General features: G+C 46.8%; 1 protein-coding gene across 1 annotated transcript; it reads left to right on the top strand.

Moving 5' to 3' along the window:
• Nucleotides 1-326: 326 nt before the first annotated feature.
• On the top strand, nucleotides 327-1529 carry sox4b (SRY-box transcription factor 4b). The gene is given in 2 exon segments (NM_001164881.1): nucleotides 327-1119; nucleotides 1321-1529. Coding segments are annotated over 2 exon segments (1002 nt in total).
• The last annotated feature ends 12309 nt before the right edge of the window (nucleotides 1530-13838 follow it).

The following is a 13838-nucleotide window of genomic DNA, read 5'->3' on the forward strand; positions in this document are numbered from 1 at the left end:
GCGACAGTTTGGCTTTGCAGAAGGGAGGCGGGTAGTAGAAGTGGCTTCTATTTTTTTCTAACCTCCTTCCCCCCATTCGGAGCAGATGCAGAGAAAAAGTACACAGTCTTGTGCATGAAACCGGCACGCTTCACTGCTCTACATCCGTGTAGAGTCCGCTCCCGGTCTGAAATGAGCTTTTAAACTCCACAACTGGAAGTTAAACTTTTTTTTAATGCCTGCTGCCTTTTTAGGCAACTTTGGACCTAAGTGCTGCCAAGTTTCTGGTGCAACTCAGGAGTAAGTTACTGTTTACAGCTCTGACTCGGTGTGCGCTGCCGGGCAGCATGGTGCAGAAAATGAGCCACACGGAGAGCACCTCCGAGGCGCTCTCCTTCTTCACCGGGGACTCGGGCTCCGACTCCGGGGCGTGCATGGACCTGGACCCGGCCGCCTCGCCGCTCTCCCCGGGCTCCTCCACCGCCGGCGACAAGCTGGGAGACAACCCGGCGTGGTGCAAAACCCCCAGCGGCCACATCAAGAGACCCATGAACGCCTTCATGGTGTGGTCGCAGATCGAGAGGAGGAAGATCATGGAGCAGTCCCCGGATATGCACAACGCCGAGATCTCCAAGCGGCTGGGGAAGCGGTGGAAGCTGCTGCGAGACAGCGACAAGATCCCCTTCATCAGAGAGGCGGAGCGGCTCCGCCTGAAGCACATGGCGGACTATCCCGACTACAAGTACCGGCCCAGGAAGAAAGTCAAATCCGGCGCCTCAAAGCCCGGCAGCAGCGGCGACAGGGGGGACAAAGTTACCAGTAGCAACACCAGCACTAAGACCTCCTCATCCTCGAGGAAGAGCGGTTCCAAATCACCCAGCAGCAGCAGCAGCAGCAGCAAGCCCCACAAATCACTGTTCGGGAGCAGCACCAAAGCATCCCCGTTCTCCTCGGAGCAGCCGGCGGACCACAGCCCGCTCTTCAAGTCCAAGTCCTCCGCCGCCAAGCAGATCCCGGACGGGAAGAAGAAGCGGGTCTACGTGTTCGGCAGCGGCGCGGCCAGCCTGAGCATCAGCCCGGGCTCGGCCGTCACGGTGCCGGCCAGCCCGACGCTCAGCACCTCCGCCGACTCCAGCGACTCCACCAGCCTCTACGAGGACGCGGCGAGCCGGGAGGAGAGCGCCGCCTCCCCGGGTAGCAGCAGCAGCAGCAGCGGGGGGCACACGTACACCAGCCGGCGGGCCTCCTCACCCACCCCCTCCGGCTCGCACTCCTCCATCTCTTCGCACTCTTCCTCTTCCTCCTCGTCGTCTGAGGATGAGGAGTTCGAGGACGACCTACAGGACGTCAACCCGAGCCCGAGTTACGACAGCATGTCGCTGGGGAGCTTCGGCTCCTCCGTGCTGGACAGAGACTGGGACTTGAACTGCGAGTCCATCTCTGGGGGGTCCCACTTCGAGTTCCCCGACTACTGCACGCCCGAAGTCAGTGAGATGATTTCCGGGGATTGGCTGGAGTCCACCATCTCCAACCTGGTGTTCACGTACTGACTCCACGCACGCGGGCAGCTTCACTGCCGTAAACCGTGACGAAAGTCCGCGCGCCTCTTCGCGCTCACAAGCCAGAGCTGCAAAATCCCTGGAAAGCGACGACTTTGCTCCCCTCCTCCTCCTGCTTGGACTTTTCTTGGGATGCGTGGACTGAGTCAAAAATCATGGAGAGGAAGATGCTGAGCTTCCCCGCATTCAGTCCTGGACTGTTTTGAACTTAAACTGTGATTGATTTGCACGCTGCGGTCCGCCGTTCACTTAATCAATGTTGTTGCTGATCGAAAAAGGGACATTTCACAACTTTTTTTCTTTTCTTTTTTGCCCTCCACCAACCGCCAAGTTGAAGGTACAGAACAGGACTGCCGTGCGACATTTTTTTTTAAATCATTGTGTCAAAGAGGCATTGAAAATAAATGAAACTGAGGTGGGTTTTCTTTTACTATTTTAATCAAAATGCAAAAGAAAAGGAAAAAAAACAAGCATGATAGCCTACTATGTTCCTATCTTGTGCTGAGATTTTCTGTGAGACTGTTGGAACAGTTTGGAAAACTAGTATTAGGATTATTTATATGGATAGGTGGCGCTCGCTTTTTTTGGTTCTTTTATTTTGAAAAAAAAAGCACGTTGAAAATGATCACCAGCTGTCGTAAAATTTTTCAGGATTCAACTTCGACTCTGTGCTAAACTTTATACACGTTTTCTCTACGATTCAGGACCAAAACGTTTTGTTTTTCTTCTCTCCAGATAATAGTTCTAGAGAAACACCGACTTCTTTGTTTTGTACATGGATCAAGATGCCATTTTATACGGGATGTTGTATTTATATACTGTTGGAAACATCTTTTTAACTTCATGTTGGCCTGCACATGATTCGAGTCCTGTGTTGTCTTTTTCTTACACAGTTTGTTTGTCACTCTTTTTTTTCTTTCTCTCAGGCGAAGGGCTAGAGTTAAAAAAAAACAACACAACTTTTTATTTCCCCTTTTTATATTTAAATGTACACACTTTTTTGGACGCTTCAAAGAGAGGAAACATTTTGATTATTTTCTCAGTGTATTTTTGTACAAATATATATGGAAAAAAAAAAGAGGAAGTCAACAATCGGTGTGTGTAGCCTACAAATACAGCTGTATTGGATTTCCTAGTTTTTAATACCCCGGCGGGCTGGTTTTCATGCTGCCTTCAAGTGCGTTGGTAAATTCGTTTAGTTGCTATCTTGGCGGGACAGACATTGTGCCTACTCTTTGGGAGAAAACGTGTTGACTGAACAGAGGAGCTAGTAAAACATACAACTTATAAAATTGACTAAAAAGAAATCACACACCTCATGAGAATCTTCCCCCCAATAGCATTTTTTCCAACAGCACTTGAAAGCAGCACCAGTCCTTGAACCAGCCTCCTTTTTGAGCCCCTTCGGCGTTTACAGTGCCAGACTGCAGGTTGCTTAAAGACACAGGAACACGTTTTTGTTTTTTGTTTTGTTTTTTTCTTTTCCCACCAGCTGTTCTTGTGACCCCATGTGGGGTTAACAGCGTCACTATCTCAACCAGCAGCGACTTTGCATTTCACTTTTTACATTTTTCTTCTTTTTTTTTGCCTGTGACAAAAAAATAAAACAAAAAGAGGAGATTGTAGCTTTAAAAATTTGACTTGGATGTTTTCACCGAGTGATGTCACATTTTGCCAGTCAACCACTGGATCGAAGAGACTGTCAATATTTTCAAACAAACAAGAGCGACAACATCAAGCATATTCAAATTTCTGACTTGAGTTCCGCAACATCTACATGTACTGCGTTTCTCATTGTATTTGAATATATAACCTTTTTTTTACTTGTCGGCTAAACTATTAGCTAATAAATGTTTTAGTATCTTTATGGCATGGTGACTAGCATTTGTATTTCAGATTGAGGTTATTAGCTGTTGTGTTTTTTCAGAAAAAAAAAAACTGGGGGAGGGGGGATGAGGAAAAAACATTTAAACGTGAACTTGATCTTTGTATATTTGACTGTACCATAAAGCAAAAAGATTGTGTGTTTATGTATGTCGTTGCTATCAAAGACAGGCACTGTCTAGAACTGCTATCTTTTCCACATCCTTATTTACATTGAAGGTGGTCAGTTCAGACTGTTTTTTTTATATAAATATATATATAAAAGCATTTTTAAATATATTAACTTTATTTTTCATCCATCTTGTGCAATATGCGGTGTAGAATTATCATTTATTGTCTCTAAATCATGCCATAAACAAAGGAACCACCCGTTTTTTTCTCATTTTTTTTTGACATAACAGAGAAATGAGGGGGTTTTGTCTCATGCCAGCTAAGTTGTGTCCATTCACTGCCTGTCAGATTGTTGATAGCAAACTTGTGTACAGAACTTTTTTCAAAGAAGGAAATAAATATCAGCTGGAACTGAAAGTCTGTATCAGTTTTTGTTGTTGTTGTTCATGTGAAAAATTCTTCATAAATGGGACGTTTTGATGATGATGTCACCGCATGGCACAGATTTGCTTGGGAGCTGCAAAGCAACATCATTGGTTGGTTATATCAACTGTGGGTTGTTTTGTTGACATCAGAAAGGGGCCGCATAAATAACTGCACTTATCTGCTTAAAGAGCTGTGGACGATGAATTTGTGGCTTAAGGGGTAAAAAAAATAATAATACATTCCATTATGCATAGCTGGAAAACAATATTATACAGGGTTGATAACAGAAAGTAGGTTAGTGTCACTTGTAAACAAGAGTTTGTTGATTTCAAAGCATCATAGAATTATAGCTAATGATATTTATTGAATAACTAATACCTAAATGTAGGTACAAGTTATTAATAAAAAAAACACAAATTTTGAATTTTATTCAGAGAGATTCCATAACTAATGAACTCCTAATGTGTATAAATGAGCCGAATTCTTATCGATTCAGTCTAAATTCCCTACATCTTCTATTCTCCACATTGTTTTCTTGCTAGTTGAGGTGTGTGCTCACAGCCAGACAGCCACGCTTCCCTTCCCCCTCTCCCAGACAGACCCTTGGTGGGGGGAAGGGCTGTTGAAGCAGCAGTCAGCCAAGGGCCCTCCAGCGTAGCTGACAAGCATGTCTGTCTGTCTTTCTGTCTGTCTGTCTGTCTGCCTGCTGTATGTGTCTGTTTACTGCATGTGTATGTATGCGTGTGTGTGTGTGTGTGCATGACATGTGGATGTCTGTGAAAGGAGAAAACAGCTGCTTTAAAGGGCCGTGCAACTTAAAAAAATGAAATAAAAACTAAAAAGCCTTTACACAATCCATTTCATTCTAAAGGTATGGACTCTTGGTCTGTGCAGACGGGCTGCATTGAAAACATCTACTCCCCCTTTCATTCAGCAAAATATGCTGATAATTAGGGGTGTAACCATCGATGAATCAATTGATATTCCTACGATCCAACTAGACCAATCAATCAGAGGGAAGTTGATAATCCAACTGATCTACACAATTATAAAATTGTATTTAAATGAAATAAATTGATTGTATCGATCTTGGAAAAAAAACAACATTTGGACTGATGCACAGTAGGTTTATTTTACTATGACGTTAAAAACGACCATAACAGCGGAATAACACACATGTATTTCTAAAGACACGATCATACACTGTGGTACCATGTTCTAATCATTTTCCATTTTGATGTAAAAAAAACAACAGTAGGCTGAACTTTAGGAAACTAAACTGTGAATGGATTTACCTTTAATTCTTGTTTATTTGTTTGTTTGTACACATATTTGATTTACACTTGAATATCTTGCCAAAAAATACAAGGATTCTGATAAACTTCACCTGCTCTGTTCAGTATCCTGGTATTTATCTCTGAGTCAAAGTGGTTAAAGTTTTGGCTAAAGATCTATTTTTAGGTCAGTGAATGATCCAAATGAACCAAAATCCATTAAGAGTTGTAGCGTCTGCCACAAATTAGGATATGAATTGAATTGTTATGTAAATGAATCGCTACACCCCTACTTATAATGTAAGATTTCATTGAGGTGGTGAGTCTTTATCTAGATTTGGATCAGTCATGCATGAGAAAAGATAAAGTGCATTGCGCTGCAAACTGCATTGAAACTGATGTTGTTGGGCTTTAACATGGGACAGCTATGTTTAAAAAACGACTCCTTTATGTTCTATTAGTGTGTGTTTTGTGATGTGCTGGTTCAAAAGCAGCATTTTAAGTCTCCCGCCCCTTGTTTTCCACAATCAAATAAGGAGAAGTCCTTTATTACAGTCTAAATTCTGTCTGTGGTTAGCTGTACGAGACCCATTGATCCTAATCTATTATTGAACATCCAAAGGATACATGCTGCATGCCTCATGCACCGGGATATAATCTGCAATTTGTGGTATTATCTTTCAACCCCGAACCGTTTCAGCACTTCTGTGTTCATGGGGAGCTCCTTCAGGCGCCGGGAGTCCTGCTCGCTGTGCAGCTTCGAGTGCCGCTCAGCTGGCTCCTCGGTGGGGGGACGGGCAGCCAGCAGCTAAGGAGTGGAGCAGAACAGTCGAACTGTAGGAGGCCTTGGCCTGAAACCACAGCAGGAGGAGGAGGAGGGGAAGGAATAAGCTGTTGGAGGTGGGAATAGAGAGGCAGGAATCCATTTCTTCGCCTGACTGTCATTATGTACACCCTTAACCCTTGTGCTATCCTATGGGGTCCAGATGACCCGATCCTTATATTGACGTGTTCTCCCTACCATGACAAAGGCGGATAAAGGTGAAGAGGGTTTCATGTAATCCATGGACACAAGTGAAGATCACAAATCATTGAAGAAAAAAGGTTCAGTGCACTGTCCTGTGGGGTCTAGATGACCCCACTCCAAGTGTTAACCTGCCTAGGATAGCACAAGGGTTAAACCAGTATGAGTCGGTTCTGTGGGTGGGCCCCATCATTCTGGTTTCATTTAATTCCAATTCAAGTTTGTTAAAATTATACGAGAATCCTGTTTTTCATTTTTTATTTGTGACTGTCTGGCATGAAGCTGCTGGAGGTTTCAGTTATAAACCCACTGGCTCACTTACACAAAAACCTCACAGGATTTAAAACACAAGACCCCAGATCTGAATGACTCGGATCCATTGACCGTATCCCTTGTGCTATCTTAGATGACCCCCCCCTTACTTTGACGTGTTCTCCCTACTATGACAAAGGTGGATAAAGGTGGAAAGATTTCATGTAATCCATGGACACCAGTGAAGATCACAAATCATTGAAGAAAGAAGGTTCAGCGCACAGTCTAGTGGGTCTAGATCAGTGTTTTTCAACCAGTGTGCCGCGGCACACTAGTGTGCCGTGGAAAATTGCCCTCATTAACTGATCTAAAAACATTAACCATCTCAAGGAAATCAGCTTTTTGTTCATCCAAACAGGTCCTGATAAAACACTGAGCAGTTAGGAATATAAAAGATCATAAAATACTTTTTTCTTTGTGTTTAATTGATTCTATTAAAGACATTTTGATAAGAATGACGGCACCGCGATTTACCTGCAGCTATAACTGTGTAAGGAAAAGTCCCGCAGCTTTTACTGTCTCCACGACTCCACCAATCATTCTTGAAGGCTTAATCACATGTCATCAGTCTGACCAATCAGAAGTGTTAAAAGTCTTCACTTCCTTGTTCCAATTTAGCTCATAACTCACTCATTTCCCACAAAAACACCAGCTAAAGCTCGTCTTTAGCGGTGTAGCTTTCCACAGAATCCGGTATCAGACCGTGGAACAAGTGAACAAAACCATGAAGCTCAGAGACGCAAGTCTTTCTGCCGTTTTCTCGCCGTGTTCACACTACATCTCCCATGATGCATTGGCTTAAAGGGACAGCGCCTCAGCGTACAATGAGTCGTCCTTGTTACACGGATTGAAACCACAACGAACATACAGTTTGTATGTAACTTAACTTTTATTACATCTTTTAGAAAAAAAACATCTGCAACTTCCTGCTTTTTCTGCCACAATTATCACAAAAATGCACGTCAGATTGCCGGGGGGGGGGGGCTGTAGATCAAAACAGACTATGAGTTTCTGCTTTTTTTTTTTTTTTGGGATGCTGGTGTGCCGCGGGATTTTTGTCAAGGTTAAAGTGTGCCGTGGCTCAAAAAAGGTTGAAAAACACTGATCTAGATGACCCAACTCCCAATGTTAAAGTGCCTAGGATAGCACAAGGGTTACATGAGAACTGGACTGAGTGGCCTCTCCCCCCTCGCGTTCAAATAGGAAGTACCCGCTGGTTCCAAGAAGCCAAAAGCCCATAGACTTCTGCAGAAAAAAAAAACACAGCTAAAACTTAGTCATTATTTATGTCAGAATACCCATTCTTGCAATACTTCCTGTTTTAGAACATTTTCTTGATAATTCAAAATTTTTTAATATATTGTTGTGTGACGGTGTGGCACCGTCAGATGACGAGGGGGGGCCACACCGTGTTTTATTGTTTGTGCATTTATTTATTTTATGTTTAAAATTATTACCTGTGGTGCCACCTGGGTGAGGATTAAGAGCCACGCCCCATGGGAGGGGCTCCTCATTTAAAAGGAGCATCACAGGTTAGAGAGAAGAGGAGTAATGACAGAGTGTGCTGCATGGCCCTGCGTGGTGCTCACCGGGTCTTTAATAAAAACAGATCCTCCTCACCTTGGCTCCTCTGCATCCTTTCTCGGCGGGACCCCGCCACATATGGTGTCAGAAGTGGGATCGCAGAGGGGCCACAAAAAGGTGAGGACGCAGCAGCGTGGTGGGGACGACGATTCCCCAGCAGCCCTAACTCTTCTCCAAGCAGTCCATCCTCTGAGGAAGAGGGGGTGGATCCGGGTCGCCTCGTCGGAGCGTCAGGCCTGGCCAGGGGCCCGGAAAGAAACACTACGGCGTCCAACTCGGCGCCCATGGCGAGCGGCGGACCACGCGGACAGCAGGGGCGGACCGCCGGAGCACAGAGACGGCCGAAGGCGGGACGGGCACGCCGCCGGTTCCACTGCCGCGGATGCGGGCGTTGGAGGCCTGCGCGGAGCTGGACAGGGGGCGGACCGACGTCTACCGGGCCGTCAGTGGAGTGCTCCGGGAGTGGCGTTACAACTCGCCTGTAACCTGCTGTCGGCGGCTCCGATCGGCTAGGGTGCCATCTGGAAGGAGACCAGCGGGGGCGTGTGGCCGATGGAAGGGCCTTTGCCGGGGCTGGGAACGACCAGAGCGGGCACCGAGGAGCGGATCGGAGGGGTCGCCGTCGTGGAGCCGCTGCAGCCTATGCATCCCACCGACGCGACGCAAGGACGTGTTTCTGGCGGATCGGCGTGGGGAATGCACGGCGGCGGACTGCTGAGGGGATTGCCGCACATCGTCAATCCCTCAGAGGAGGGGGATGGTGTGACGGTGTGGCACCGTCAGATGACGAGGGGGGGCCACACCGTGTTTTATTGTTTGTGCATTTATGTATTTTATGTTTAAAATTATTACCTGTGGTGCCACCTGGGTGAGGATTAAGAGCCACGCCCCATGGGAGGGGCTCCTCATTTAAAAGGAGCATCACAGGTTAGAGAGAAGAGGAGTAATGACAGAGTGTGCTGCATGGCCCTGCGTGGTGCTCACCGGGTCTTTAACAAAAACAGATCCTCCTCACCTTGGCTCCTCTGCATCCTTTCTCGGCGGGACCCCGCCACATGTTGTGTTGTGAAAATTATTTAAGTCATAATTAACCAATGCCTCAATTCAAAACACTCAAAACGTTTGATAGATTCTCCCGAGTCTGCTTTTAAGTGGTAGGGGTGTGGCCTTCCAACAAGCTCACTCCTGATTGGCAAGAGTACTTGTCGGAGGGTTTACCTTTTTTTCCCAAATTTGGTGCATGCTTTGTTTGTTTCTTTGTTTTGTTTTTCTGTGTGCGGTGATGTTTTGGTTTGCTGTGATTTGGTCAATTATTACCGGGTGGAAGGACTTACAGGGACAAAAAAAGGACTAATTGGGAAACCCCTCCCCAACCCCATACGATTGGCTGTGGGCGTCATGCCCTCTCTTAAAAGCCAGAGGGCAGGCGAGAGCAGGAGGACGGCAAAGCTCCGACAAGGAAGGACGGCAAAGCTCCGACGAGGAAGAGCCTGAGAGAAGGAACTGCACGGAGACCCAGCAGAGCTACACGGAGGCGCGCTCACTGGAGGAATTCAAACATCCGAGGCAAGTGAGGACTTTGACGGGATCGGTAGAGAAGAAGACGAGCCCTGGACGTGACGCGCTGTGTGGGAGGAACTATTCAACGCGATTTCTCAGCTAAGTAAAGGAACGTGGCACTTTTAACTCTGGAGAGAGAGTGTGTCCAGACATTGTTGTAGTGCTGAGAGTAAGGACGTCTCTTTACATCCTCAGTGAACGTCGCAGGGCCAAAGGCTGCAACTAGAGGAGCTGCGCTGGACCTGTCTACACTGAGCTCTGCTCCTACCAGATTCTTCCCTCTTAAGACTTAGTTGGGATTGAAAGCTCTTTTTAATTTATTTATTTGGACTGCTGATCCAGCCTTACCGTTTTTTAAAACTGTTTTATCCTGGTGGATTTTATTATTTTGTTGACTGTTGACCCAGTTGTATTTTTGTTTTTATTCTGACCGATTCTTTTATTTATTTTAGTCTGTTGTCCCATCCGTATTTTTAACCATTTTACTCGGGTTGGGTTTTAACTATTTTTTAAAGATCAAGACTGGACAACTGTATTAATACAACATTTTTCGCTGTATAAAAATTTTTAAACTATACTTTTGCCTGGCATTTTCATTTCTGAACCTTTGGTATCTCTGCGAACCTGACATTTCTTTTTGGCGTTGTCGGCAGGATACCAAATCGTTTAGAGATGGATGCCAGTCAGCGAGGTACGAGTTCGGCGATGACTGCACAGTTTGTTATGCCATGGTTTATGGGGGCAGCTTTCATACCGAAATTTGATGGGGATACAACCAAATTTGAACAGTGGAGGTGTCAGGTGGAGGCCATGTTGAGAGCACAAGGTCTTGGTTCACAGCAACAGGCGGACTTTGTCTTGGGGGCCCTGGAGGGCAGCGCCAAGCGAGAACTTAATCTCCTCAGCAAAGAGGAAAAAGACACTGGAAGAAAAGTCCTTGATGCATTGCAATCCCTATATGCTCAGCCTGCCACTAAAGCACAGCTTCGTACCAAGTTTTTTAACTGTAAACAAAAAGCGGATGAAACAGTTGATGCTTTTATCTTACGTCTCCGGGAACTCTTTTACAGATGGCAAGAAGGTGACAGAGAAGGGACTGAAGGGGAAGATGACCTGCTACTGGACCAGCTTATGGTAGGGTTGAAAACCGGTTCCATAAAGCAAGAACTGAGTCGACAGATGAGACGACGTAATGTTATGACGTTTAAAGCTGCATGTAAAGAAGCCCAGGCCTTAGCACGAGAGCTACAGGAGGATGAGGAGGCTGCGCATTCTAATCGAGTTACCTATACCCCTCAGAAACAGGAAGCTGTCGATGCAGAGCATCTCAAGAAACAGTTAAAGGCCGAACTGAAGGAGGAACTGTTGGGTGAGATAAAAACAGGAATAAAAGAACAACTGAAAGAGCTTTCAGCTGACCTAATAGTAGAAATAAGGAATCAGTTTTCTCACCATCAGCAGCCCGCTCCGACCTCATCATCCACCTGGGCCAGACCACGAAGCCGCAACCCCACCACTTCCTATCAGTGGGATGCAGAGGGGAGGCCCATATGCCGAAATTGTGGAGTGGCCGGGCATGTGCAGCGGCGTTGCACCCAGCGTTCATCAAAGCCTCAGGGTTTTTAACTCCCCCTACAGCTGCGGGCCAAGCAGTAGGGGCGGTGACTCTGGACCAGGAGCCCACATCACAGGCTGTCTTAAAATCAGAGGCTACTGGGCCACTTAAGCATAAATCCGCCCTGATCGGGGAATGCCCTAATGTTTGGCTCAAAATAAACCACCAGCCTATTCCCTTTATACTGGATACAGGGTCACAAGTCACCATGCTTAGTCAGAGCTTATTTGATAAACATCTGAAAGGTACTGGGGTGACAAGCACAGATTCTCTGCCTTGGCTGACCCTACGGGCTGCTAACGGACTGAAAATTCCCTACAGAGGTTACACTATTGTGGATTGTGTTGTGGGGAGTATTGAGGTCACTGGAAAAGGCATCATTGTCGTGGATGACGAATGCCTTGGCCCAGACAAAGGCATCCTAGGCATGAACATTATTAAACCCGTTTGGTCTATTCTCACCCAGGGGAGCCACCCAGGACTGCGGGCATTCAAAACCACCTTGACTTCTGTGGAAGGGGAGGCTTGGTCCAGAGCCTTCGCAGAATGCCATCGAGTCACCACAGAAGCTCCAGTTCCATCATATGAAGGGGTTGCGAAATTGCCCCGACAGTCCCCTGTCATCATTCCATCGCTATCCGAGATGATCCTGTGGATACAGGTAACAGACAGCCCAATGACCTCGCCCTGTACTGTGGTTGTAGAGCCTTTTCCAGACAGTGACACGGAATGGCGCATAGGACGAACTTTGGCTTCAGTGGTTGGTGGGCATGTACCCTGTAAAGTTTGCAATCCCAACCCTTACCCTGTTGAGATACCCCAGCGCCAGCCTCTGGCCCAAGTGACAGAGGTAGAGACGTCAGATATACAGGGTGAACAGGAACTGGTGCTCAACTCTGTGGCCCCAGATGTGGTGGAGGTGGAGGTAAGACGTGTGGGGGTCGTGGATGGGGAGGAAGATGCTGAACATCCTGTATCTGCCTTACAGGGAGATGGCCTCACTCCAGACCAACAGACAGAAATGACCAGTCTCCTGCATAAATGGAGGAGAGTTTTCTCTCGTCATGATGAGGATTTTGGCAGAACGGGAGCTGTGAGACATCAAATACCCACTGGCTCTGCACCCCCTAGTCGTGAGCGGTACCGCCCCGTACCCCCTAGCTTATACCAAGAGCTACAGGCGCTCTTAAAAAATATGTTGGGAAGCGGAGTGGTGAGGGAAAGCTCTAGTCCATGGGCGGCACCAATTGTACTGGTGAAGAAGAAGGATGGAAGCTGGAGATTTTGTGTCGACTACAGGAGATTGAACGCACTCACCCATAAAGACGCCTATCCCCTACCCCGCATTGAGGAGTCCCTGACAGGACTGAAGGCAGCTAAATGGTACTCCACATTGGACCTGGCCAGCGGATACTGGCAGGTGGAGATGGATCCTGTCGACAGAGAAAAAACGGCGTTTACCACACCGTTTGGCCTATATGAGTTTGAGCGGATGCCGTTCGGCCTGTGCAATGCTCCAGCCACCTTCCAGCGGCTAATGCAGCGGTGTTTGGGTAATCTAGTCAATGACTCCCTCTTGATTTATCTGGATGACGTTGTGGTTTTCTCCCCTGATTTTAGTAGCCATGTCAAACACCTGGAAGAGGTGTTTGAAAGGCTGGATCAGCATGGCTTAAAGCTGCAACCCAAAAAATGTAATTTGTTCCAGCGCAGGGTGACTTACTTGGGGCACGTCATCAGTGAAGGGGGAGTATCCACTGACCCCTCTAAGACGATGGCAGTGAGAGAATGGCCTGTACCCCAGACTGTGAGGCAAGTGAGATCCTTTTTGGGTTTCGCTGGCTATTATAGAAGGTTCATTCCTCACTTTTCAAAAATAGCAACACCTCTAAATATGCTCACCCACAACACCTCCGGAAAGAAACCCACTCCAGTGACTTGGACTGAGCAGTGCCAGCAAGCTTTTGACAAACTGAAGCAGGCCTTGCTGAACGCTCCTGTTTTGGCTTATGCTGATTTCTCCCAGCCTTTCAGGTTGTACACGGACGCAAGCTTTGAGGGCTTGGGAGCAGTGCTGGCTCAGGTTCAAGACGGGAAGGAGAGAGTCATTGCATATGCAAGCAGAAGCCTTCATCCCACAGAACGCAATGACCAGAACTATAGCTCGTTCAAGCTAGAGCTGCTGGCATTAAAGTGGGCAGTAACGGAAAAATTTAAGGACTACTTGTATGGCTCTGAATTTACCATCTTCACAGATAACAATCCACTTGTGCACCTGGAGACGGCCCGGTTGGGAGCTGCGGAACAACGCTGGGTGGCTCAGCTTGCAAATTTCAGGTACACAATTAAATATCGTCCTGGTGTACAAAATAAAAATGCTGATGCACTTTCCAGGCTCCCAGAACAGAAGTCAGATTCCTCAGCATGGGTGGTGCGAGCAGACGCAGATGAGTCATGGCAGGAGCGACAGGCCAAGGACAAAGATCTGTCACAGCTCCATGAACAGAAGA

Source organism: Oryzias latipes, chromosome 16 (assembly GCF_053564925.1).
Source record: "Oryzias latipes strain Hd-rR chromosome 16, Olatipes_Hd-rR_3.1".
NCBI lineage: Eukaryota > Metazoa > Chordata > Actinopteri > Beloniformes > Adrianichthyidae > Oryzias > Oryzias latipes.